Genomic DNA, 26,083 nt, shown 5'->3' with positions numbered 1-26,083 from the left:
GCTTTTGGCAGGGGAGTGACAAGACCTGTGCATTTTGAAAAGCTTACTCTGGTCCCCAGGTGAGCACAGGTCAGGAGAGGAAATGCAGAAATCAGCAGACTCCCATCACAGGTTAGGCAAGATGGTGGCTTGGAGTATGGGTGATGACCGCAGAGAGAAAGACACAGAGTTAGGGTGTGTGTAAGGTGGAATAAACAGGCACGCTGGTGGGTGGGGTGAGCGGGAGGGGTGCTGAATAAAAGAGAGGAGCTCAGGATGACACTCAGATTTCCAGCTGGAGTAGTTGGGGAGATGGTGAAATCCTACCCATATATGGGGCAGACCAGTGGCAAAACAGGTTTGGAGAAATAGGTCTTCACCCCTTTAAGGCCATGTCTCAGTCTCTTAGTCACTGGAGTAACCTAGAATCCCATTTAGGATTCCTTTGAAAAGGGAGGTGTCTCTCAAGAAACTGCTGCCTGGCCTGAACTAGGCTCAGCATTTTTTATTTAGGGGGAGTTCAGAGGGCAGGTGGTAGTACGGTTGTAAGTGGGAGCTAAGGGTGCATCTTGATGCTGCACTTCATAAATATACACATTTTAAAATTCAGAGAATGTGCTTGTTTAGGGGGATTTGGTGGGCTAGGGAAGATCATGAGAGCAAAGTTTAAAGACCTGCAAAGCTACTCCTTGGCATTGCCACTTACTAAAATATTAGGGAAGAGATAGTACTGTTGAACATAAATCTTCTCTTAAAAAGAAAAAGAAAAAAAAGGAATTTGGGACTTCCCTGCTGGTGAGCTCAATTGGTAAAGAATCTGCCTGCAATGCAGGAGACCCCAGTTCGATTCCCGGGTTGGGAAGATCCACTGGAGAAGGATAGGCTCCCCACTCCAGTATTCTTGGGCTTCCCGTGTGGCTCAGCTGGTAAAGAATCCGCCTGCAAGGCGGGAGACCTGAGTTCGATCCCTGGGTTGAAAAGATGCCCTGGAGAAGGGAAAGGCTACCCACTCCAGTATTCTGGCCTGGAGAACTCCATGGACTGTATAGTTCACGGGGTTGCAAAGAGTCAGACACGACTGAGCAACTTTCACTTTCACTGGTGGCACAGTGGATAAGAATCCACCTTCCAATGCAGGGGGCACAGGTTCAAGCCCTGGTTGGGGCAGATTCCACATGCCGCAGGGTAAGTAAGCCCATGCACCATAACTACTGAGCCGGCGCACCCAGAGCCTGTGTTCCCAACAAGAGAAACCACCACGATGAGAAGCACTTGGACTGCAGCTGGAGAGTAGCCCACACTAGCTGCCACTGGCGAAAGCCTATGAAGACCCAGCACAGCCAAAAATAAAGCATTTTTTTAAAGTAGGAATTTGATGTGCATTTTTCATATTATTTCATACATGGGTTATCTTTCCAACAGCATTGTTAGTTTAGGAAGAAAATAATTAAAGATGAAAATACGTAAGCCAAGAGCCAAAACTATTCCGAAGAGCCCAGGGTTGTAAGCTGATTTAATTTGCCCTTTTCCCCTAGGAGTCATTTCTTGGATCATTGACTTACTATCATTCTGCAAAACAGTGGTAGCCCCAGTCACCCTCTGCTTATTGCCAGAGTGTGATCGAGCTGTGGGATTTGAAGTGCTTATGTCTATGGGATTTTAATGACTCCGTTAATAAACGTCACTCCTAAAAGTAATAGAAACTTAAGTGTGTGGAAACAGAATGAGTAAGACTGACTTGGGGGTTATTTCTAGTAGTTCTTTGGTGGTGTCCTTAGATACATGTTTAATCCTTAAAGGCAATGAAGAAGGTGCCTCCTTTTAAATCAATTTACTAGTGCTATATTGAGCTACACCAGTAAAATGCTACTTGAAACCCCCCAATAACAAATGGTATCATGTACACACCAGGCTTAAAATATGCCAGATAATATTGGCATAACAACATACTATATTGTTAATATAATACTGATAACAGTACAATTGTAGTATTTGTTAATATCACAGCCATAGTATTTTCCAATATCTTTGAGAGAATAAAATAGTAACTTGAGTCTCAGGTCGAATCTGGTAGGGTACATTTCTTGACATTAAAAAGGATCTTAAAGACCATCTAATCTTGTCCTTTAAAATATTTATTAACAGCAAATGAATTAATATTCACCCAAAATGATGTCTATTAGGCTGCTAAAGAATCCTCTAAGGTAAGTGGTCATTGTTTGAATTATCTAAAATTAAACTGGTGACGGCATTTGAGAGTATGTAAAAAAGAAATATACAGCTGTGTCCCAGGCATAAAAGATTACTTAACAAATATTTCCATGTTAAGACCCAATGTGATCAGATATAAATCAGATGTGTCATTCATAGAAGTAATAAATTTCTCACAGTTTTACAAAGTCTCCAGGATCCGGTTCCTACTCACTTTTCTAGCCTTGTTTCTTTTCTTCCTCCTCCCCTCCACCTTCAGTCTTCTCAGTTACAGCTCTACTGATCTTTGAACTCTGAACCTTAAACCCACACTGCTCTCTCTGGTCTCAGGGACCTGTCTGGAACCCCTTTCCCTCATTCTTTGTTGGGTTATTCTGCCGGAAGCCTTCTGTCCATTTCCATCCCCTAATCTCAGACCCCAGGGAGGTTTTCGGAAGTTCTTGGGCAAGGGTCTGCTCAGTTTTCCAGGGATAACCAAAGCTAACAGGGTTTTATTCACTGTTCAATCCTCCACCCCAGGAGAGTATTTAGAACATAGAGAATACCATGGAAATTGATATTGGAATTTGAAATTGGTATTGGTATTGAAATTGGAAATACCAAATTCAATACCATACTTGAAATTTTTAGTTTACACAGTTAAACAGTAACATAAATTTGAAGAAATAAAGTTGGTATTTTTAAGAGAGATATTTCATTTCACTTTATTTCTTCTCTAAAGAGAGAACATACACACCCTGGCATTAGTTTGAAATGATACAAAAATTCTAACATTGTTGTAAGTTAAATTTCTCTCAACAGGTTAGACAACACACAGAATCCAGAGAGTTACAAGTGTGAGTGATAGAACAGTGTATAAAATCCACTCAAACTATAATTCTCAATTTACAAGCTTTCTGCTCAGCAAGGGAGTTAAAAGAAAGGAAAAACTCTTTAGAAACCTCCTTGGAAACTAACGACCTTTAACAACATCAGCATATACCCCAGAGAATGGACATGGTCTGAGTACTTTCATTTCTGAAATTGTGCAAGAAAAGACAACTTGGTTTTCAGAGTCACACTGCATCCTCCTATAAAAGTTCCAGGTCTTTCTAGTCTCCACATGAAACACCGTTATTATTTTAAGAAAAAAGGAGCAATAAAACAGCTTGGGGAAAAAGGACGGAGCTCTGTGTCCCTAGAGAGGTTTGAATAGTAGTAGTAGCAGTAGTAATAATATAACAACAATCAATGGGCTTCCCTGGTGGCTCAGATGGTAAAGAATCCGCCTGCAATGTGGGAGACCTGGGTTGTATCCCTGGGTTGCAAAGATACCCTGGAGGAGGGCATGGCAACCCACTCCAGTATTCTTGCCTGGAGAATCCCATGGACAGAGGAGCCTGGTAGGCTACAGTCCATGGGGTCGCAAGAGTTGGACACGACTGAACGACTAAGCACAGCACACTGAACAACAATCAAAAACACAGTAAGTTAAAGCTTGTGTTAGATTTGATAATTCCAGACGGCTCACCTTTTGTCAAACAAAGTGGGAAACAGAAAAGGAAATCGTAACTTTTTTTTCCTTTTTGCGTGTCCAAGCCTACCTCGGAGAACCTCTCAGTTCAGTTCAGTCGCTCAGTCGTGTCTGACTCTTTGCGACCCCATGAATCGCAGCACGCCAGGCCTCCCTGTCCATCACCAACTCCCGGAGTTCACTCAGACTCACGTCCATCGAGTCAGTGATGCCATCCAGCCATCTCATCCTCTGTCGTTCCCTTCTCCTCCTGCCCCTAATCCCTCCCAGCATCAGAGTCTTTCCCAATGAGTCGGAGAACCTCTAGCAACTAATTAAACACTCTTGCACAAAGCTCAAAATTTTTCTCTCTTTCAAATCTCCGACTACTGTGAAGAGGATGCCATATCTTCTAATAAGTACAAGAGCTAGCTAGCCTCCTTGCAGGTTCAATTGCTGACATTTTAGAAGCTGAATGGCTACTTATGGTCAGTGAATCAAAGTACCAAACAAAACAGTGGAGGACTGTACCATGCCAAGTCGCTTCAGTCGTGTCTGACTCTGCGACCCTGTGGACTGTATTCCTGCCAGGCTCCTCTGTCCATGGAATTCTCCAGGCAAGAATACTGGAGTGGGTTGCCATGGCCTCCTCCAGGGGATCTTCCCAACCCAGGGATCGAACCTGTGTCTCATTGACGGAGGATTCTTTACCATCTGAGCCACCAGGAAAGCTCCAATAATAAGGACAGCAATAGTAACAAGAAATGGATTTGCTTGGGGGGTCATTTTAGGAAGCAGCACCCTGGTGGCGCTGCCTCCTCCAGCCCACATTCCCGAGCTCACGCAGCCCTCTGGCTCCCGACAGTCACACCTCGCGGGATTTAGCCCCTTTCTCGACTCCCTCGAAGAAGAAAGCGCGAGAGGGAGACCTTATATCCAGGTCAAAAGCGTTTTAAAAAAGCCTGCGGAGCGTCGCGCAGGGCGCCCACACCCGTTCCGGGGGAGGCCCGCCCCGGCCCCGGCCCCGGCCCCGGCCCCCTTACTCTGGAGCTCCATAGAGTAAGCTGCTCCCGGGCCCCTATCGGCCGAGCCCCCGGCGCCGCAAGCCCCTTTTAACGCCTCTCCTCCCGGGGGCCGGCGTCGCTTCGGTTGCCCTGACAACCCAGAGGGCGGGGTGGGGGCAGGAGGAGGAGCAGGAAGGACGGCGAGAGGGAGGGACCAAAAGACGCCAGGAAACGCGAACGAGCGCGAGGGCCCGCGCGTCTCTAGGCGGGCAGCGAGCGCTGCGGGCGGAGGGGGCCCGCGGGCGGAAGACGCACTGCCCCGGGGCGGCCTGGTCGGGCGGTCGCGCCCTCCCCGCGGTGGCCCTCGCGTCCCCGGCGGGGCCTTCGGGTGGGGCCCCGTGGGCCCTCCGTCGCCGATCCCAGGCGTCCGTTCGTCGGTCCGCGCGTCCGGCGAGCTCGGCGGGGAAGGGCGCCCGCACCCGGGCCTCCGTCCGCAGACAGCAGGTAAAGGCCGGGCCGCGGCGGCGGGAGGCCGGGGTGGGGGCGGCCCGGGCGCACCTGTTGCGGGCCCGCCGGGTCGGCCCCGGACCACCCCGCCCCGACTGGGGAAACGCCCGGGAGGAGACGGCCCCCCGCCCCGGGCCGCCCCCCAGCCTAGCGGAGCCGCGTCCCGGCGCTCGGGCCCTCCCTGCGGGCCCCGGGGCTGCGAGGCTGGGGGGCGGCCACGGGTCGGGGGGCGGTGCGCCGGCTCGGCCCGGGGCCGAACTTCGGCCACTCGTGTCACTTTGGCCGGCAGCGCTTCTTAGCGGATGGGAGCAAGTGGTCGGCAGTGGGCCGAGCGTGTCGCTCGGGTCCCGAAATGCGGGGAGAAGGCGCCTCCGCTGCGCACATTGCACTGTCATCCCAAGAGTCACCTTTCGGGCCGCGGGCTCCAGTCGGATCTTTCCGGTTTTTAGTTTTGTGTGTGTGTGTGTGTGTGTGTGTGTGTGTGTGTGTGTGTGTGTTTCAGGGCTCCTGGTTTTCGCTCCAAGTTGTAGTACCAAGTGTATGTGTGTGTGGGTGTGTGTGTGTGTATTTGTTTCAGGGCTCCTGGTTTTCGCTCCAAGTTGTAGCACCAAGTGTGTGTGTGTGTGTGTGTGTGTATGTATTTGTTTCAGGGCTCCTGGTTTTCTCTCCAAGTTGTAGCACCAAGTGTGTGTGTGTGTGTGTGTGTGTGTGTGTGTGTGTGTGTATTTGTTTCAGGGCTCCTGGTTTTCGCTCTAGGTTGTATCACCAAGTATGTGTGTCTATGTGTGTGGGTGTATTTGTTTTAGAGCTCCTGGTTTTCGCTCCAAGTTGTGGGCACCAAGCCCACACGTTCTGCACCAAAACTTGGTAGGGCAAGTGAAACACACCGTAATCTTTTTTTGTAGCAAGATCCCACACCATAGTCTTTTTTTCTCTCAAGAGTGGTTTTGAAAACATCGACGCAGGTAGTGCTTTTAGGAAGCGTTGGGGATCACCGAGCATTTTGTCTGGTAGGCTGTAAAAATTCAGACCACAGGGAGAGTGCTGTATAGGTCAAGAAGAGCAACGCTAAGGAGAGGAGAGAAGGAAAGGAAGGGGATGCACGGGTAGGTGGGAGGAAACGGCATGATCCATGATCGATGCAGTGCTCGGGTCTGAAGATTCTGGCCCCTCCATCAGTTCCTCCTGCTGCCCTAGACAGGACTTGAGGGGAATGAAGAGAAGAGAGTGGTTTGGGGTCACGTTAGTGACTACTCACTCTTTTCCACCCTGTAGATGACGAGGACATCGAGGAGGATTACTTTCCTCTCAGAAAGAGAATCATTCAGAGGTTAATTGAACCTGAGAAGCAGATACTCTGTGATGGAAAGGGACATTTATTATACTCCACCAAATTGGGCTCTCCCCTCTCAGGCTGTACGGGGACTTTTTCAGATTCATTGTCAAAGCCACAGGGTTTATGCTTATGTGGATATTGACAAGCAGTGTGATATACACAGAACCTGTAATTCAACAGCTACAGTATTAAAGTAATAAATTCAAGTTGGAAGGTAAACACTTTATGGTAGGTACCTTGACTACCTGTTCTTGTTACTTGGAGACAGGGAATGGATTTTTAGATAGAAAGGTTCTGAGATCAACAGTTCTTCTGTAGTACAGTCTTTTCAAATTCTAGTTTTCACATCATTAGCAAAGTTATGAATTGGTCTTTTCACTGGAGAAACAAACATAATGATGTTCGTTGAAAATCTCATAGTCAAAGTGACAAGATAACGATTAAAGCTTGGCTTTTATTAACAGAAAGAAAAGAGGAGGTAGGGTTAAATTTTCCCATATAGTAAAGGATTAGGTACTTGTATTTAAAAAGAAGAAAGAACCAAAATTGTAGATCTTCATGTAACAAGGACTCGAGAATTTAATAGTTATATGCAGACTTTTTTTCTTTTTTTTTTTTTACCAGAGGATAATTGCGTTATAAAATGGAGATGTGTATTGGTAAATATTTTGTAGTATAGATGAATGATTTTATCGATAGCTATGAGCTTGACATTGAGGCAATCTTGCATTGACATATTTTAGGTAATAGGTGACTTGAGCAACGGAAAAACAGCATTTGTCTTAGGGGATTGTGTGCCTGTGGAACATAGGACTGAAGAAGGAGGTGAAAATGAGGAAGGGTAGGTACAAAAGTGTCCAAGGCAGGGGTTGCTATTCAGTTTCTTTTTCTCCGGTAACAATGTACTTGTTAAATGTCTATTGAATGATTGAGAAGAGCTTTAAAGAAATTGCTCCAGATAAAGGGCCTTGCTTTATTACTGGAGGGGGTGGCCTGAGGTTGGTTGCTAGCTGCTGGGGGTTGAAATGAATGGTAAAGGTATGGGTTGTCCCTTTGGGGATTCTGTACTACTTTTTCTATTTGTTTTCACTGTCACGTTGGGAAAAGTTTCCCAGCTCTTCACTGGAGGGAATAATTACATTATTGTTTACTTTGCTGATGCTCAACTACATGTAGCAAGCCAAAGCACTGTCCCAGGAAATAACAAGGTAGCAATTAAGAGACAGAGGTGGCCTTTCTTCTTCTTGTTTAAATCTCTTGTCCACATCAGAATTCAAAGTAAAAGTAATTCCCTTAGGAAGTTAACATGGTTTAATTCAAGTAGGATGATTTCAAAAGGAAAGAAGGAAAATAAAGCAGATGAATGTACTTCTGTTTCATAAACTTACTCTCATAAGTCAGAGGAAGTTTTCATTTTTGTTTCTGGATTTCTGTTTTTCCATAGTGAGGGAACTCTTCCCTCTGTTACTTTCTAAAACTCAGAAGGAATTTGTTCAAAGGCAGAAAACAATTATATTTCCATTTTTGCTGTTTCCTTTCTGTCCTCCAGACCTGTCATGGTCTGCACTCAAATTGTTGGACTTAAGAAATGCCTCTCTGTTAGCCCTTTTAATCACTCATGGCATAACTGGGCTACAGAGCCACGCTGCCCTCTCCCCCATCTCCTGTCTGGAGGGCCTCTCCAGGGTGGGCGCGCGTGTGTTCATGCCATCACTCAGTCGTGTCTGACCCTGCAACCCCCTGGACTGCGGCCCACCAGGCTCCTCTGTCTGTGGGATTTTCCAGGCAAGAACACTGGAGCAGCTTGCCATTCCTTTCTCCAGGGGAACTTCCCAACCCAGGAGTCAAACCCACGTCTTCTGCATCTCATGCATTGGCAGAGGGATATTTTACCCCCTGAGCCCAGGAAGCCCCCAGGATAGGTGAGTGCCACTGAGTGCACTTCTGTTCCTCCCTGGGTCACTACGCACTTTGGCACTTAGCCCGATACTACACTATACTTTCTTTTTTTTTCTTAGAATTTTTTTAATTGAGGTATAGTTAATTTACGATATCGTGTTAGTTTCAGGTGTATAGTACAGTGATTTAGCCATATATATATACATATATGTTCCTTCTCAGATACTTTTACCTTAAAGATTCTTTTCAATATTATAAGATATTGAATATAGTTTTCTGTGTATACAGTAGGTCCCTATTGGTTATCTATTTTGTATATATACTATACTATCTTATAGAATTTTCTCTCATTTTTTTGTGTGTATGGGTCTTGTGCCTCTGTTGAGATTAAACATTTTAGAGCTAAGTCCATGACCTAGGCTGCTTCTATATTCCTTTTAGCTCATAGTGGGTTTTCAGTATGTACCTGATAATTAAGTAGGATAATAATAGAGGACAAGCCTTTAGTTAGGAATGATTGCATTAATTCCTGCTCTTCCATCTTGGGAAAGTCAGGGGCCATTATTTCCTCATTGATAACTCAGGATGATAAAACCTGCAGTGGTTGTCAAATGTGATTATAGATGTGAATGAAAATTCCTTGTATATTGCAAAGAATGTATTAAATGTAAAGGGTTGTCATTAACTCCAGCATACACACAGCAAATATTCGGTGGGCACCTATAATGTGTTAGGTACTTCCTGGGACCTGGATTTCTTCTCCAGGAGGGACAGGACTAGGAAATGACTCCATGGATTGATTGTCTGTGAGGGCAGGGGAACCTCCCAGGCAGAGGAAGAGACTGGGCAGAGGTACAGGGGATAGGATTGTGGCTGGAGCAGAGAGAACATTCTGGAAGACTGGAGAAGCAAATACAGACTAAGTCAAAAAGAACCCAGGAGTGAGGCTTTTGTCTTGAAGGTAATAAAAAGCACTTGAATCAGTGACATGACCAGTTTTGCATTTGACAAAGATCACCGGCAGCCTGTGAATGACGTCATGTTGACGGAGAGCCACAGATAGAGGCAGAAAAGCAAAACTGGAGATTTTGCAGCAATTCTGTGAAAAAATGATAAGATAACGAAGGCTCTGGTGGTGATGGTGTCGGGAATCAGGAGGAGGGGCCGCTGAGCGAGGTGAAATCAGCAGCCTTGGAGGTGCTGGAGGTGGAGGTGGGGGGAAGCCAGGGATGACTTCCTGCTGACGGGCATTGTTCTGTCAGTTGCTGAATCAGGAATGTGAAAGAAGCGTTTTCTTTCTCAGAAGTGTGAGAATGGGGTAGATGACAAGTTCAGTTTTGAACGTTAACCCTGAAATTGCCTGTTATCTAAGTTGGGACATCCCGTAAGTAGTACTTGGACGTGTGGCTCTGGTGCTGTAGAAGGAAGTCTGAGATGAAGCTGGAACTCGGGTGAAGCACTCAGTGATTGAAGTTAAAATGTGAGTGAGATTCTCTGGGGAGGTTATGTGCAGTGAGAAGAGGGTTGGGGATAAAACTCTGGGGTACAGAGACTAGAGAGGAGGGACCAGAAAATCTGGAGAGATGAACAGAACAGAACCCCTGCTCTTCCGGGCTCGTGTGTTGGCAGTCCCTGAAATGGTTCTGTTTTCCTCCACCTGCCTTAGAGTGCGCAACGTAGTTTATCGATTGATTCTTGTTTTAATAAAGTTGGTGCAGAATGGCTACCCATTACTTCATTAGCATGGAGGAGGAAATGACAGCCCACTCCAGTACTCTTGCCTGGAGAATACCACTCACAGAGGAGCCTGGCAGGCTACAGTCCATGGGGTCGCAGAGAGTCGGACACGACCGACTGAACACGCACACACACACATACTTAGTGGAAAAGGTTCCTCATATTTTTCGTTTTTCACAATCTCGTTGAGAGCAACAATTCAAGTAGAATATAACTTCAGGAGGTATGATAATGCCCCAAGCAATACTGTCTGATAAAGAAGTTGTATGAAAGTTCATTTTGTGTATGTTGTAGGTAAAATAAATATGGTGACTTCTTTAAGGAGACTGGCAATAGCCTATTTTTAGTTTTCAACTTTGATTGGCTCACACATTTTGTTCAGATATCTAACTAGACTGCATAAATAAGTCAAATTAATATTTTAGTATACTTTATTAACTTTGCTTTTACTCAAGTGTTAGTTTTTAGAATATTATCCAGTAAAAATAATCATCAAAATAGTGTTAAAAAGCACTGAGTGGCCCAGCCATTTGAAATTCTAACAAAACCCTTGATTTATAGACTTACATGTAGGGAGTAATATGTTATTATGAATCACAAACATTGATTGAGCTTGGGAAGTCTTTCTGTATGTGCAAATTGCCAGTAGAATGTAGGATTCTTGAAAAAAAATTGTGCAGGATTGATTATTCAAGCTGTGTTTGGTATATTATTATTATTGAGATATCGCTTGGTTGTGTCTGACTCTTTTCAACCCCATGGACTGTAGCTTGCCAAGCTCTTCCACTAGAAACCATTGTTGTTGTTGTTCATTTGCTTAGTTGTGTCCAACTTTTTGCGACCCCATGGACTGCAGCACGCCAGGCTTCCCTGTCCGTCACCAACTCCCAGAGCTTGCCCAAACTCATGTCCATTGAGTCAATGATGCCATCCAACCATCTCATCTTCTGTCGTCCCCTTCTCCTCCTGCCTTCAATCTTTCCCAGCATCAGGGTCTTTTCTGATGAGTCAGCTCTTCGAATCAGGTGGCCCAAGTATTGGAGCTTCAACTTCAGCATCAGTCCTTCCAGTGAATATTCAGGGTTGATTTCCTTTAGGACTGACAGGCTTGATCTCCTTGCTGTCCAAGGGACTCTCAGGAATTTCTCCAACATCACAGTTCAAAAGCATCAGTTCTTTGGTGCTCAGCCTTTTTTATTGTTCAGCTGTCACATCTCTACGTGACTACTGGAAAAACCATAGCTTTGACTATACAGACCTCTGTCAGCAAAGTAATGTCTCTGCTTTTTAATATGCTGTCTAGGTCTGTCATAGCTTTTCTTCCAAGGAGCGAGTGTTTATAATTTCATGGCTGCAGTCACCATCCACAGTGATTTTGGAGCCCAAGAAAATAAAAGTCTGTCACTGTTTCCATTGTTTCCCTATCTATTTGCCATGAAGTGATTGGACCTGATGCCATGTTCTTCATTTTTTCAATGTTGAGTTTTAAGACAGCTTTTTCACTCTCCTCTTTCACCTTCATCAAGAGGCTCTTGAATTCTTCTTTACTTTCTGACCTAAGGCTGGTGTCGTCTACATATCTGAGGTTATTGATGTTTCTCCCAATAATCTTGATTCCAGCGTGTGCTTCATCCAGCCCGGCTTTTCACATGCTATACTCTGCATGTAAGTTAAATAAGCAGGATGACAGTATACAATAGGATGTGCTTTGGGGAGCTCTGAGCCATTAAAACAAAGGAAAGCAAAGGAGTAATCTTCTTAAAAGCCCAGTTATGTTAAGTCCATTGTTTTTGATTAAAATAAAATACACCTGGAAAATAAAGTTTTCGTATTAGATATTTGACTGCAGCTCTCAATATGGGGGATTACAGCTATGTTTTCCTTTCCGTGAAGAACTGTCGTCATATGGTATGTTTTCCCGGCCACCCTGCCTGGTACCTCCTGTAATGTCGAGTGGTTCTCTACCCACAGTGTTGCCGCAGGAGCCTGCTGCAGTTCTTTAACGTGGGCAGGGAGCCGCGTGGTGCGACACAGTCGAGCACACCCTAGACCCGTGCCTGGGACACATACCTGGGGCGAAGCTGAGAGCAGGCTGCAGGACTTCAGCACCTGCTCTACCCCAGCTGAGCAGCTCAAAGCTGAGTGAATTAACTAAGCTTCTGAAGGCTTAAATTTCCTCTTTAAAAAAAACGGAAATAATAAAGTAAACCCTCATGGGGTCCTTAAGAGTTTAAATGAAATAATCCATATAAAGTGCTTAAGTACTTCTAGCATCTGGCGCCCAGTAAGCACTCTGTAAAGGTAATTGGTAGATCATCCTCATTATCATTATCGCTGTCCTTAGTACTAGTCCAGCTTCGGTGGTTGGATAGGACCTTTGTTTTCAAAGTGCAGTGTGCAGACCAGTGTCAGTCCACAGACTTACTGGTTTGCAGTGAGATTAGGAGCTGGTGCCAGAATGTAAATAGACTGTGGCCCTAATCATACTGTTAGTTCAGGGTAATAGCAGGATTTCTTCAGGGAAGGAAGCAGCCAGTTAACTTACACTGCAGTGCAAGCTCCTTATCGTGTCACAAACAAGCACTTTGAATAGGGTTGGTGTGGAATATGAAACTAATGATCCTGTTCTCCAAAGAAATAACAGCCCTCTATTCTGAGGACAGTCATTATTCACTTGTAATGCCTCATTAACCTTCCTTTGTTCTAAACCTTGTCATCATGGTTCACGAGTATATTGTTTATTATTGGTCACATAATCTTAGCAAAGGCCTGTGTTACGTTGTAGACTCTGCAGAGAAGACTCAGAAGTGGATCTTGACCTTAGGAAGTCTGTCATAAACCTAGAGCTAGAGGACGCCACGTGAAAGCCTGAGTGAATGTGTCGAGTCCATGTGCTGAGTTTGCGTTAGTGTCCAGCATTGTTCCAAAGATTCCACCTAGACAGATGTTTCCTTTTACTAAGTCGATCCCCTTGTTCGGTGTTCAGCCGCTAAGTCGTGTCCGACTCTTTGCGACCCCAAGGACTGCAGGACCCCAGGCTTCCCTGTCCTTCACTGTCTCCGGGAGTTTGCTCAGATTCACATCCATTAGAAAGACTTACTTATTTTTGGCCGTGCTGGGTTTTTGTAGCTGTGTGGCGGGGCTTTGCTCTAGATGCGCGAGCGGTGTCTGCTCTTTGCTGTGGGGCACAGGCTTCTCCTTCGGGTGGCTTCTCTTGCTGCAGAACTCAGGCTCTAGGCACTCGGGCTTCAGTAGCAGCTCAAGGGCCCCAGAGCATGGGCTCAGTGATTGTGGTACTTGGACTTAGTTGCTCTGCAACATGTGGGATCTTCCAGAACCAGGGATCGAGCCCGTGTCCCCCGCATTGCAAGGTGTACTCTTAACCACTGAACACCAGGGACATCCTCTAGGATTTTTAAGAAGTTACTGGACTCTCCATTTAATTCTGTTTGCAAACATTTGAATAATAAAATATTTCCTCTTCTGCAGAATATGAAGAGACTTTAAATAGTTATTAAATTATTTTAAAAACTTTCAATAAAAATTAGCACAAATTCTTCAAGAAAAATGCGTTGGTCACATAAATAGTGTTAAAACAAATTTGTCAGTCACATTAAAAGAATAATTGTTTAAAAGGCAAGGTGTTTGTGTAAGTGTGTTTTCCCCAGAGCACTTTTCCTAAGCAGTGGGGATGAAAAAGGACCGGCTATGAGTTAGAGCATAGAAAAGACCTATTTTCACAGGCCTTTGTGAAAATAGTTTTAAATAGTCAAGAAGTGGTGTTTAGTTTTTAATATTTCTGATAATTTTTCACTTGAATGTGATTTGCTGGTTTCTCTTACTGCCCTGTTCGGTAAGCTTGCTCATAATTCCAGTATCCATTCCATTCTGCCATTTACATTCAGTTGGCACCAGCTCTCCTAGAACTTGTCATGCACTAGTAATTAAGAAAGCTGAAGGTAGATATTAGAAAAATCATAGGTAATATTTGGAAAATTGAGTAACACATTAGATTTAACAAAATTGTAAAGAAAAGCAAAATGTTTAAAAGATAAAAATTTTAATCAAGAAATGACTGAGTTAGGCCCATGGCATTTAAAATAAAACTTAATAGTTTTATTAATAGCTTATCCAGTCTTCCCTGATTTGGCCCTTGTCTCATCTGTGAATGCACCTGTCCCTGGATCTTTTCTTTTTTCTATCGCATACCTGTCATTCTTCCTTCTTCTGCTTACTTGAAAGAAGGTGAAAGTGTTAGTCACTTAGTCATGTCCCACTTTTTGCAACCCCATGGACTGTGGCCCACCAGGCTTCTCTGTCCATGGGATTCTCCAGGCAAGAACACTGGAGGGGGTACCCATTCTCTTCTCCAGAGGATCTTCCTGACCCAGAGATTGAACCCAGGTCTCCCGCACTGCAGGCAGATTCTTTACCATCTGAGCTACCAGGAAGTCTTCCTTATTTGACTACAAGATTAAGAGTCTTTTTTGACCCCCCACCTTCGTTTTCAGCTAGACTGTAAGCCCCATGAGGACGGGACCCAGCCCTGCCTGTTCACATGTCACTTGTATGTTCACCTGTGCACATGAGTCACTCGTATGTTCACAGGCCAGATACTTAGTAGACACTTAAATATTGGTTGAATAAGAAAACGGAAGACATGAACATGCAGGCATTGAAGATGAGAAGACTTGAGAATAGAGAAAACCTATTAGATTGAGAATAATACCTGTAATAAAACACAATCAGATGTTAGTCTTAAAAGCATAAAATCCCCAAAGGACAGAAGGTGATTCAACCTCTGATTGCTAATCAAGACCCACTGTATCTGAGTTCAGACTGTGGAAATTGCCAAAGAGGGTATAGCTCGATGGTGGTTCGAGTAGAGAGACTGAAAGGAAAGATAGTGTGTAGTACAGATGGTTCAGTAGTTCCCTAATCCTTAGGGATGTTGCCTCCTCATATTGGTTATTGACAAGTGACCGGAAAGATCAGGGGGTCTGCTGGATCGTGCTTGAGGCACGCTGCTGTGTGAATCTCAGTGTAACTGATTTTCTACACAGCCACTCTTCTCATTCATCAAGAAAAAAGCAGCTCTAAGAAATGTTGAAAAAGGAGCTAATTTGTGATTTCAGCGTATGGTTCATGCAAAAACTTAAGCTTGCAGATATTTCAGTTGATGGATGTGCTAATTCACCAGACTCTCAGGCCGTAACCTTTAAAAACAGCAAGGGTCTATTCTGTGTCATATTCGGGGGCAAAAAAGTCACTGAAATCCAGAAACATAGTGAGTTCCTAACAGAAGTGTTTCAGCTCTATTGATGCACCGGTAGTCAGCCAACTGGAACTTTAAGTAGAGTAATATAATGAAAGTGCAGATCTGTGCACGAGGATTGCAGTGGAGCGCCTGGGGAGACAAGCAGGTGGCCACGGACGTCTGGGATGAAAGGCAAGATGAAAGGGACAGAATGCGGTGACATTTGAAGGACTTGGTCACTGACTGAACAGAGGGCAACCCGGATAGTTGAACAGCAGTACCCTGGTGTGCTAGCAACATCATTGATTCATTCAGCAAGTATCTGTTGAATGCTTTCCATGTGCCAACTCTGCCGTAAAGGCAGGGAGAAAAACAGACGCCTTCCCAACTCGAGGTGCCTGCCTTCCGGTGGAGGGCTCCAACAGTAAACAGATGTGAAGAGGAAACAGAGCAGGCTAAGGAGCTAGGGAAGTGGGTGTGGGGCACAAGGACATGGCTGAAGGTTCAGACAGGGCAGACCCGGGGCAGGAAACCCCCATGGCAGAGGTGACATTTGATGAAGGTCTTTAGGAAAATAAGGGAGCTGGCTGTTTGGGTATCGGAGGAAAGGAGTGTTTCAGGCGGAGAGCAGAGCGGGTATGAAGTCCTGAAGCAGGTGTGTGCCGTGTGTTTGAGGAACAGTGAGGGGGCCGCTTGAGCAGAGAAGTGTGAGTGAGAGAGGGAGCCAGGGAAACTGGGGCAGGCAGGTGATGCCTCTGCATCCCACAGGCCTTGCAGGTCCTGTTAAGGATTGTGGTTTTTCCTTGGAGTAAGGTGAAGTTTCTAAATCATGAGAAATTTTTGAGCAGAGGAGACCTAAGTAGACTTTACCAGGATCTCTTTGACTTCAAGAGACTAAGGGTGGAACCAAGGCCAGTCTCGAGGCTGCTGAAGTAATCCAGATGAGAGGTTAGTGCTCAGACTGGCTGTTCATGGTGGAAGTTACGGGGGTTTTGATATATTTTGAAGGTAGAACGGGCATGACCAGATGTATTAGTTAACTATTGCTCCTGTAACAAATTACCGCAAATTTAGTGGTAATTTATTATCATAATTTGCTTCAGTTAGAAGTTAGTTTGTCATGGTTTGGGATTTCCCTGTGGCCCAGTGGCTAAGCCTCTGCACTCTCAATGCAGGGGGCTCGGGTTGGAGTCCTGGCCAGGGAACTAGATCCCACAGGCCCCAACTAAGAGTTGATGCTGCAAGTCTCAACTAGAGATCCCACGTGTTGTGACTAAGACCTAGCACAGCCAAATAAAGAAATAAAAATTAAAATACATGTTTTTAAATGTTCATCACTTGTTTAAAATCAGGCAGGGCTATGGTGCTTTCTAGACACTCTAGGAGAGAATTCCTTTCCTTGGTTTCCCAGCTTCTAGAGATCACCACATTGTGGCTCACAAGCCCGCCCTCCCTCCTCAGAGCCAAAAGCATCACATCTCCCCAACCCTTCTTCCACGGTCGTGTCCCCTCTGACTAAACCTGAGAAGGGGTCTCTGATTTTCAGACCCTGCGATTAGCTCAGACCCACCAGCTCAATGTCCCTTGGCCAAGGTCCTCAACTTGATCACATCTGCAGCCCTCTTGTCAAGCAGAGTACATTTTGAAGATCCCAGGCCTTTGGACACGCACATCTTTGGATGCTGCTGTTCTGTCTGGCAAGTCCATTGATGGATCAGAGATGGGATTTGAGATAAAGAAAAATGAAGAATACTACGTTCATATTTTGGGGTCTGAGCAGTTAAAAGGAAGAAGATGAGCAGCCCAGATGTATGGCTTTGGGGCAGATGTCAGCGCTCAGCTTTGGGTACATAGAGTTTTAAATGTCTGCTAAGTATCCACATTGGAGATGACTAGTAGGTAGTTGAATACACGAGACTGGAGTCAGGGAGAGAGGCTTGACGGGACATATAAACGGGGAGACCTCCACAAACGGTGGCATCAGAGCCGCGAAACGGGATGAGAGCTCACCAGCCCTTTTACAGAGAGACTCAGTGTTGGGGGCCGCCAGACCTGTGCACTTGCTGAAATTGTACAGGTGAGGTTTGGTAGGTGTGAAGCACCCATTGATATTCTGTTGAACATGAGGGGGAAATGCAGAAGAGGAGCATCAAACGGTGGAACGGTTATTCAGGACAAATTTCACCACGTTATTTGACTTAGTCCCTTGAAAGCTTTATCCTTGTCTATGGACTTCATTTACATTTCTAGAATTACTGGCCCAGAGCCAAAATATAAATGGCCAACATGTAGCTCATTAGCCACGTGTTAACTTCTGATTCTTTTCTTGGTGAGGCAGTTTCATGTTATGCTGGATAATGTATTATTTTCGTAAATGCTCATTTAAGAGTTGTAATAGATTCACTTCAGAGAGCAGTCTTTGACAAATTATGTGATCTACAGTCTCATGTAGGATAGCTTTGAAAAATGAAGAAATGCCAGTTTGCTTTCAGATTTAAAATTCTTGTCATAGAATGTAGTTTATATTTATATCAGGATGGGTAACATTTTTATTTTGAGTGACGTGTAGCCTGTATTACTTGTTTTCCCTTATTTAGGTTGCTACTATTAAATTTGCCAAAGGCCAGGACAGGAATCTCTTGTGTGTATTTAATTACATCTGGGGGAAAGTGGGGCTTCCTTGGTGGCTCAGTAGTAAAGAATCCACCTGCCAGTCCTGGACACTCAGGTTCAATCCCTGGGTCAGGAAGATACCCCGGAGAAGGAAACGGCCGCCCACTCCAGTACTCTTGCTTGGGAAATCCCATGGACAGAGGAGCGTGGCGGGCTACAGTCCATGGGGTCGTGAAGAGTCAGACAGAACTGAGTGACTGAACAACGATGACAGGAGCAAGTGATTGACACGGATTCCGCCAGTTGCTGAATCAGTGAGGAGAGGTGTGTGTGTCTGTCTTGCGAGTTGGTAGACTCAAAACTCAGCCACGTGCCCCTCCAAATCAGGAACTCAGTCTGTAGGACAGTAAAAGGGTCTTGTGGACACAGCAGGGGAAGGAGAGAGCGGGACAAATCTAAAGAGCAGCCTTGACACATACCACCACCTGCGTAAAACCGCCAGTGGGAAGCTGCTGTAAGCTGCTGTACAGCGCGGGGAGCCCAGCCTGACGCTCCGTGATGCCTGGGAGGGACGGGATGAGGGGCTGGGGGTCTCGAGAGGGAAGGGACATACGTATGCTCACAGCTGACTCGTGTTGTTGTACAGCAGAAGCACAACATTGTAAAGCCCGTTATCCTCCAGTTAAATAGATAAAGTGAAAGTCGGTCAGTCGTGTTCAACTCGTTGCGACCCCATGGACTGTACAGTCCGTGGAATTCTCCAGGCCAGAGTACTGGAGTGGGTTGCCTTTCCCTTCTCCAGGGGATCTTCCCAACTCAGGGATCGAACCCAGGTTTCCCGCATTGCAGGCAGATTCTTTACCGGCTGAGCCACAGGGAAGCCCAAGAATACTGCAGTGGGTATCCTTTCCCCTCTCCAGGGGATCTTCCTGACCCAGGAATCAAACCGGGGTCTCCTGCATTGCAGGTGGATTCTTTACCAACTGAGCCAGCAGGGAAGCCCAAATAAATAAAGATAGACCAAAAGAAAGAAAAACAGGTCCCGAGAGAGCTGAAAATAGGTGTCGCAGGCTTCATCGCTTTACCCTTCAGACTGGGGTCAGCGTAGAGCCCTTTGTGGACTCAGCCTTCACAGGCGTTTCTGTGCAACAAGGCTGCCTGGTTCTCAGCACCGTGTAGGAGAGTAGGAGAAGCAGATGGGAGCCTCACCAGGGAAGAGCGACCGTGTGACGTGGGGGCCACATCCCCGGGCAAGGAGGGCTCTGTGGCCACAGTCTGGCCTCTGACCCCCGTCACTTCAGGGAAATCTGGAAACCTCATTCTGTTACAGGAGCCAGTGCATTGGTGCCCTTTTCAGTTCAGTTCAGTTAAGTTCAGTCGCTCAGTCGTGTCTGACTCTTCGCGACCCCATGGACCATAGCACACCAGGCCTCCCTGTCCATCACCAACTTCCGGAGTTTACTCAAACTCATGTCCCATCAAGTCAGTGATGCCATCCAACCATCTCATCCTCTGTTGTCCCCTTCTCCTCCTCCCTTCAATCTTTCCTAGCATCAGGGTCTTTTCCAATGAGTCAGTTCTTTACATCAGGTAGCCAAAGTATTGGAGTTTCAGCTTCAGCATCAGTCCTTCCATTGAACCCCCAGGACTGATTTCCTTTAGGATGGACTGGTTGGATTTCCTTGCAGTCCAAGGGACTCTCGAGTCTTCTCCAATGGACCTTGAGTCATGAAGAAAAAGTTAAATCCCGAGTGTGCTCTATTTCGCCGGCAGAAGTCTGGTTTTCTGCTGCTGGAACTTGGTGGCCCGTCCCGTGGTTCTCCAGGTGCCTGGGCTCCCGTGGCCGCTCCTTGTGCAGACGTCCTGTCGGCCGGGCCGGTGGTCGTCTGGAGGCTGTGCCGGGGTGGGCCGCCTTCCACCACTCACCCACATGGTTGGCGGGCTAAGCCTTCTATCAGCAGATGCCAAGCTTCGGTCTCTTCCTCGTGGCTTCTCCACCTAACCGAATGACAGTTGGCTCCAAGGGAGAGTGTTTTCAAGTGATTGAATGCCTCGGAAGTAGTCCAGCATAACTTCACTGCATTCCTGTGGTCACAGCAAGTCACGGGGCAAGCTCAGATTCACAGGGAGAGGAAGTAGAGTCCACCGCTCCATGGGTCATCTCTGAATCACCAGAACAGATAAGTAGGTGATGTGTATCTGTACACATGGTTTGTGTAAAAAGAGGCAAGGTCAGCCTTAGCTTTTTTCTAGAAAGATGCCTATTCAGAAAACGTGACTGTTCCCGAGGATTCAACGTGGTCAGTACTTTCCAAGTAAGACTTTGATTAGAAGATGATTACACTTTTAGGGAGTACTGTAAGAGAAACATTTCAAGGACACGTGTTTGGTAATAGTAATGGTGCTGCTTTTTTTTTTTTTTTAAGATAAAACAATTTGCGACCATGGGGTGGCAAAGAGTCAGACATGACCGAGCGACTGAACTGAAAACAATTCAGAAACAGTACCTAAGGCAATCATCAGTCATAGTAACAGTAATTTAATTTACATGTAAGATGAGATCCCTTGGAAGGGATTCTAATCAGAACAAAACAAAAGCTGAACACAAACTAAGCGTTAACTTCTCTTAAGCAGTAGAGGGTTCTGATTCTTGGGCAGCGTCGCAAGGCCGCCGTGTGCTGTGGTCTCAGGCTGTAACTTCTCTTAAGCAGTAGAGGGTTCTGATTCTTGGGCAGCGTCGCAAGGCCGCCGTGTGCTGTGGTCTCAGGCTGTAACTTCTCTTAAGCAGTAGAGGGTTCTGATTCTTGGGCAGCGTCGCAAGGCCGCCGTGTGCTGTGGTCTCAGGCTGTAACTTCTCTTAAGCAGTAGAGGGTTCTGATTCTTGGGCACCGTCGCAAGGCCGCCGTGTGCTGTGGTCTCAGGCTGTAACTTCTCTTAAGCAGTAGAGGGTTCTGATTCTTGGGCAGCGTCGCAAGGCCGCCGTGTGCTGTGGTCTCAGGCTGTAACTTCTCTTAAGCAGTAGAGGGTTCTGATTCTTGGGCAGCGTCGCAAGGCCGCCGTGTGCTGTGGTCTCAGGCTGTAACTTCTCTTAAGCAGTAGAGGGTTCTGATTCTTGGGCACCGTCGCAAGGCCGCCGTGTGCTGTGGTCTCAGGCTGTAACTTCTCTTAAGCAGTAGAGGGTTCTGATTCTTGGGCAGCGTCGCAAGGTCGCCGTGTGCTGTGGTCTCAGGCTGTAACTTCTCTTAAGCAGTAGAGGGTTCTGATTCTTCGCCGTGTGCTGTGGTCTCAGGCTGTCGTGCTTTTGGAGTCTTCTGTGGATCTGGTCTCTGCGGAATTGTGGAGTTAACGCGCGTTACATTTGTATTATCACACCTTGACAGTTCCGTTGGAATTTTGAATCAGTGGCTTTCAGAATGAATTTTGAAGAACTCTGCCCTCATAGAGCCGGAACGTTCTTTCCCCACCCTGGAGATCAGGGTCTCCCGCTTGTGATCTGTGACTTTTTAAAAGTTCTGTAACAGTCTTCGTCCTACGCCCAGAGTATCCTTACGTGTGTGACCAGTGCCTCGTGTATTAGTTTAAGCCCTGGAAAGGCACTCAAGATTGTTTCTTAAGTGATGGACTGTTTCCTTGGAGCCTGACTTGACCAGTGGAGAAGTGTTTTGTTTTGTTTTTATTACTTATGGTTAGAAGCTAGCCGTTTGAGACTACTAACTCTGACAATCTCGAGCAACAATTCTGATACATGAGGTGCCATAAAAAGAGTGATCTGAGTGACAAGATATCATGGAATGTAGTTTATTCTGCGCTCTGTTTACTTGAGTTTTTCTTTGCTTTTAGTTTTCCCTTGGTTAATGTGAAAAGGTGCTTATTTCCAGCAATACTGATTGAATTTTTTAAAAACCACCAGTGATTGGAAAAGGAAGGATCCCTTCCCTGACACATACAGACTATTCCTAGTGTAAATTTTACCCTTTCTTAGGCAGTTTTTCTCTTCTTCATTTCAACTAAGTGTTGTACTTTGTTGCCTCTTAAATCTAACATGTTGGGCTTAAGACACAGGAATCTCAAGAAATATGCTTGAGATTTCTGGTGTAGTTAAACAAATAAAAGACCTCATTAACCAAAGCTAGCATAGCCTCAGATGGGAAAAAATAATAAATTCACTCACTTGGCTTTGTAAATTAGCACAGGCAAGTGTAAAATGAATAAGAAAATGTAATACTCTTTTAAGCTAAATAAATAAATAGTAGGCTTTCTGAAGCCAGTGTGGGGGAGCACTCGCCAGGCCCTCAGCAGTTTTCCCTGTTAGAGGGTCTGCCGTCTCCTTTGTGGTGGGATTAGTGACCACGTGATGGAGCCTCACACTCACAATGTCCGCCTGTTGCTCCCGATTCCGCTGTCAATCAAGATGCGGGGACCTGGGACAGGGGTCAGCAGAGAGAACCAGGTCCCGGGTGGGCTCGTGCTTAAACTGGCCAGGGAGAAACGGCAACCAACCAGACCCGAAGAGCGAGCCTGTATTATTCCTGGCCTTTTAAACAGGCAGCAGAAATGCCAGACAGTAACCCGTTAACAGAAGAAATCGGGCTTTTGTTTTGGAATGCCTGTCGCTCTTTCTTTTGAGCGTCTCGTGTGTCTGTGTACCTGACTTTCCTTCTTGTTTAGTTTGCGTCCAGCTTTATCGACCATCACTGAATGCACAGGAGAGCGCCGGAGCACAGCAGCCGACGCAGCAGAGAACAGATGCAGACCAGGGGAATTCAGCTGGCTCGGGCCTTGGCCTGCAGTCCCGCAGGCTGGAACGTCTGAGTTTGTGTGCGGAGACAGCTCTGTTTGCAGTGGGTTGTTGTGGGAGAATGCCGGCGGCTTAAGCTCCCTTGGACAAGATGGAAGCAGCAGCCCTGGAATGTCCTAACTCTTCCTCCGAAAAACGCTATTTCCCCGAGTCCCTGGATTCCAGTGACGGGGATGAGGAGGGAATTCTGGCGTGTGAGGACTTGGAACTTAACCCTTTCGATGGCTTGCCGTATTCATCACGTTACTATAAACTTCTGAAAGAAAGAGAAGACCTTCCAATATGGAAGGAAAAATACTCCTTTATGGAGAAGCTGCTTCAAAGTCAAATTGTGATCGTTTCGGGAGACGCTAAGTGTGGCAAGAGCTCTCAGGTGAGTAGCCCCTGCAAAAAAATGGTTGGCTTTGTATGTTGTGCTATTTCAGTCCTGAAATAATGACAGCATCACAGCATAGTGTCCTCCTGTAAGAATGATATTGTCTAAACTGAAAAACAGAACAGAAAGGAACCTTAGCAATTCAGGTTTATCAGATAAGTTACTTAACCTGATTTCCTTTATGAAAGCCGGCTGAATAAAAGTTAATACTTACGTGGATATTAATCGTGTTTATTGTACCACTGAACTTTCTTTAGTAGAAGAATCTATGCGAATTATTTTGTTGTAAAAAAAAAGTATTCTGTTGTGCATGTTGTATTTTAAAAGATGTTACTGGCCTACGGTAAGTTTTGGAATTAACTGCCGTGTTTACAGGTCTAGCAGTCTGATACTCAGAATGCACGGATATGCTTGTTGGTGACGTTGGTCAAGCTACAGAAAGTTAAAAACACAAGGAAATCTTTGTTTTCCAAACTCTGAGAAATAACAGAGGGCTTCCCTGGTGGCTCAGTGGTAAAGAATCCGCCTGCCAATGCAGGAGACACACGTTCAATCCCTGGGCCAGGAAGATCCTCCAGAGGAGGAAAAGGCAACCCGCTCCAGTATTCTTGCCTGGGATGGAGGAAAGAGGAGGAAACAATTAGCGTGGAAACCTAGTGACAACTTATTGGCCAGTTCCTTGTTGTTGTGTTTGAACTCGAGGTTTGAGTGAGATCTATATTTTGTAAAGCAAGCGATAAATATTTTTATTATGAAATGAATTTACAGATTTTCATGATGTACAAATTAGAGTAGACCGCAGAAGTAATCTGATAGAGCCCCTTCATTTTCCAGATGATGAAACTCTGGCCCAGAGGGATGTGATCATTTGTCTAGTGAATGTCACATGACTGTCTTGGCATTCTAAGTATTCTTTACACTTTGCTGTTTCAAGGTTTTACTACCTCTGAGCCTTCCTTGTTCTAAATGGAGCTTGAAGAGAGGTGAAATGAATCATACGTGGTTTTTTTCCCCCCTTTAATTTAGTTTGTGACTGCCAATATCAAACGTGTATTATGTATGATTTTCCCTTTGTTATGATGAGTTGTAGCTGCAATGAATGATTTCTGTGTGTCCCAGAAGTTAATGATTAACACTGAAGGAGTGTAATTTTCCTGGTTTCTGTGGACAAGTGGCAAGTTAAAAAATGATTTAGAGTTTTGATTTTGCAATAATTTTAGACTTATGCAAAGTTGCAACATAGTACAAAGATTTTTCCACATACAGTTCCCTCAGATCCCACCAAAGTTAACATTTTACCAGATTTGCTTTATTGTTCTCTCTCTCCATACACACACACGTTTTTATTCTGAGCCTTTTAAGAGTAAGTTGACAATGTCATACCCTTTACTTCCAAATACTTCAGCAGTACCTACTAAAAACAGGGCTAGCCACGATATAATTACCAAATCTAACTTGTAACATTAAAAGTTCATCAGTTTTTCCACTAAGGATCTTTTTAATTTAAAAAAAAAAAAAATTCTAGCTCAGAATCCAACCCTCAGTTACACTGCACCTCCTTGTCCTTTGTCCTTCATCACCTTGGATCTGAAGCAGCTTCTCAGCCCTTCCTTGGCCTTCGCATCCACGACGTTTCTGTGAAGTACAAGGAAATAGGTGTTTTGCACAACACCCCTCAGTTCGGATCTGTCTGGTGTTTCCTTCGGGTTAGGCTCCAGTTCTGCATTTGTGGCGGGAGGAGCACAGAAGTGCTGTGTGTCTTCCTCAGGACCTCATAGCAGCAGACAGAAGAGTTTTCCCATGACTAGTGATGTTAAATCGGGTAACTTACGAGGTGGTGACTGTCCTGATGTCTTTTGTAAAATTATGGTTTTCCCCCTATCATTTAAAATATATGGAGAGATATTTGGAGACCGTGTGCAGTCTGCTTCTCATCACACATCCACCTACCAATTTCAGCATCCTGGCATGATTCTTAGTGGTGGTAACCAAACGGTGATTTTTCTAATTCCAAGATTCCACCTACATTTAACGTTTGGGATTCTTCTGTAAAACTGAGCTTTTTCGCCTTCATTATTTGTTTATTCATTTATTTATGTCAGTGTGGACTCGTGAGTTCTTATTCTGTGGGTGATAGTTCATTACGAAGCCCATTTATTTTGTTGCTCAAACGATTCCTAATGTGGCCCATGTTCCTTCAGGATGACTTCTGTGTCCTTTTGACATCATTCTCTGAGCATGTCTCTGCTTTCCAGCCCAAGAAGGCGTCACAGGCTCATCTAGTATGTTCCTTGTTCCAGTGTTAGAAAAAGCCATTTTCCCCAAAGAGCCCTGATGGTTCCTTTTAGTCAAGAATTATATTAAAAAATCGAGTGGGGTGAAGTGAATTGAAAGTCACTCAGTCGTGTCTCTTTGCGATGCCATGGACTGTACAGTCCATGGAATTCTCCAGCCAGAATACTGGAGTAGGTAGCCTTTCCCTTCTCCAGGGGATCTTTTGAACCCAGGTCTCCCACATTGCAGGCAGATTCTTTACCAGCTGAGCCAGAAGGGAAGCCCAAGATGTGTCAGAAGTGGAATGCTGTTGGCTTATCATTGCTCTCAGGCCCACTCCATGAGCAGAGTGAGGAAATTAACATGCGAGGGGTGTGTGCTCACACCTCTCTGTCTTTCTAGCTCTGAAGCTGTTTCTCCTTCTGTCTCTCTAGCTCTTTCGATTTCTCTCTTTCTGTTTCTCTTCTCTGCATTTCTTTCCCTTTCCATACTTCCATTTTATCTGTATTTCTGTCTCTCTCTTCTTAAAAACCATGGGTTCCTACTGATGCTTCTGATTCCAGTTCAGCTGTCCAGCACTCATCTGAGTCTTTTCCGTTT

At 45.4% G+C, this 26,083-nt stretch overlaps 2 protein-coding genes across 5 annotated transcripts in view; one reads left to right on the top strand and one right to left on the bottom strand.

Annotated features, from left to right (window-relative positions):
* Nucleotides 1-4,851, bottom strand: part of FANK1 (fibronectin type III and ankyrin repeat domains 1) — a 110,661-nt gene extending 105,810 nt beyond the window's left edge. For 2 of the 4 annotated variants that reach the window (XM_024985488.2, XM_015460780.3), the window contains exon 1: nt 4,726-4,851. Coding sequence is in view for 2 of the 4 variants with exons in the window: in XM_059881751.1 (XP_059737734.1) it covers nt 4,214-4,325 (112 nt within the window). In the remaining 2 variants the exon portion in view is untranslated. 4 annotated transcript variants of the gene reach the window in all.
* A 107-nt stretch (nt 4,852-4,958) lies between these two features.
* DHX32 (DEAH-box helicase 32 (putative)) overlaps nt 4,959-26,083 on the top strand; it is a 53,532-nt gene continuing 32,407 nt past the window's right edge. Inside the window, exons 1-2 of the mRNA NM_001101144.1 lie at nt 4,959-5,190; nt 22,704-23,206. Coding sequence (NP_001094614.1) covers nt 22,925-23,206 — 282 coding nt within the window. The 5' untranslated portion in view covers nt 4,959-5,190; nt 22,704-22,924. The remainder of the gene's footprint in view (nt 5,191-22,703; nt 23,207-26,083) is intronic.

The sequence above is a fragment of the Bos taurus genome, chromosome 26 (assembly GCF_002263795.3).
Source record: "Bos taurus isolate L1 Dominette 01449 registration number 42190680 breed Hereford chromosome 26, ARS-UCD2.0, whole genome shotgun sequence".
Taxonomy (NCBI): domain Eukaryota; kingdom Metazoa; phylum Chordata; class Mammalia; order Artiodactyla; family Bovidae; genus Bos; species Bos taurus.
This window is presented reverse-complemented; position numbering and strand designations above follow the sequence as displayed.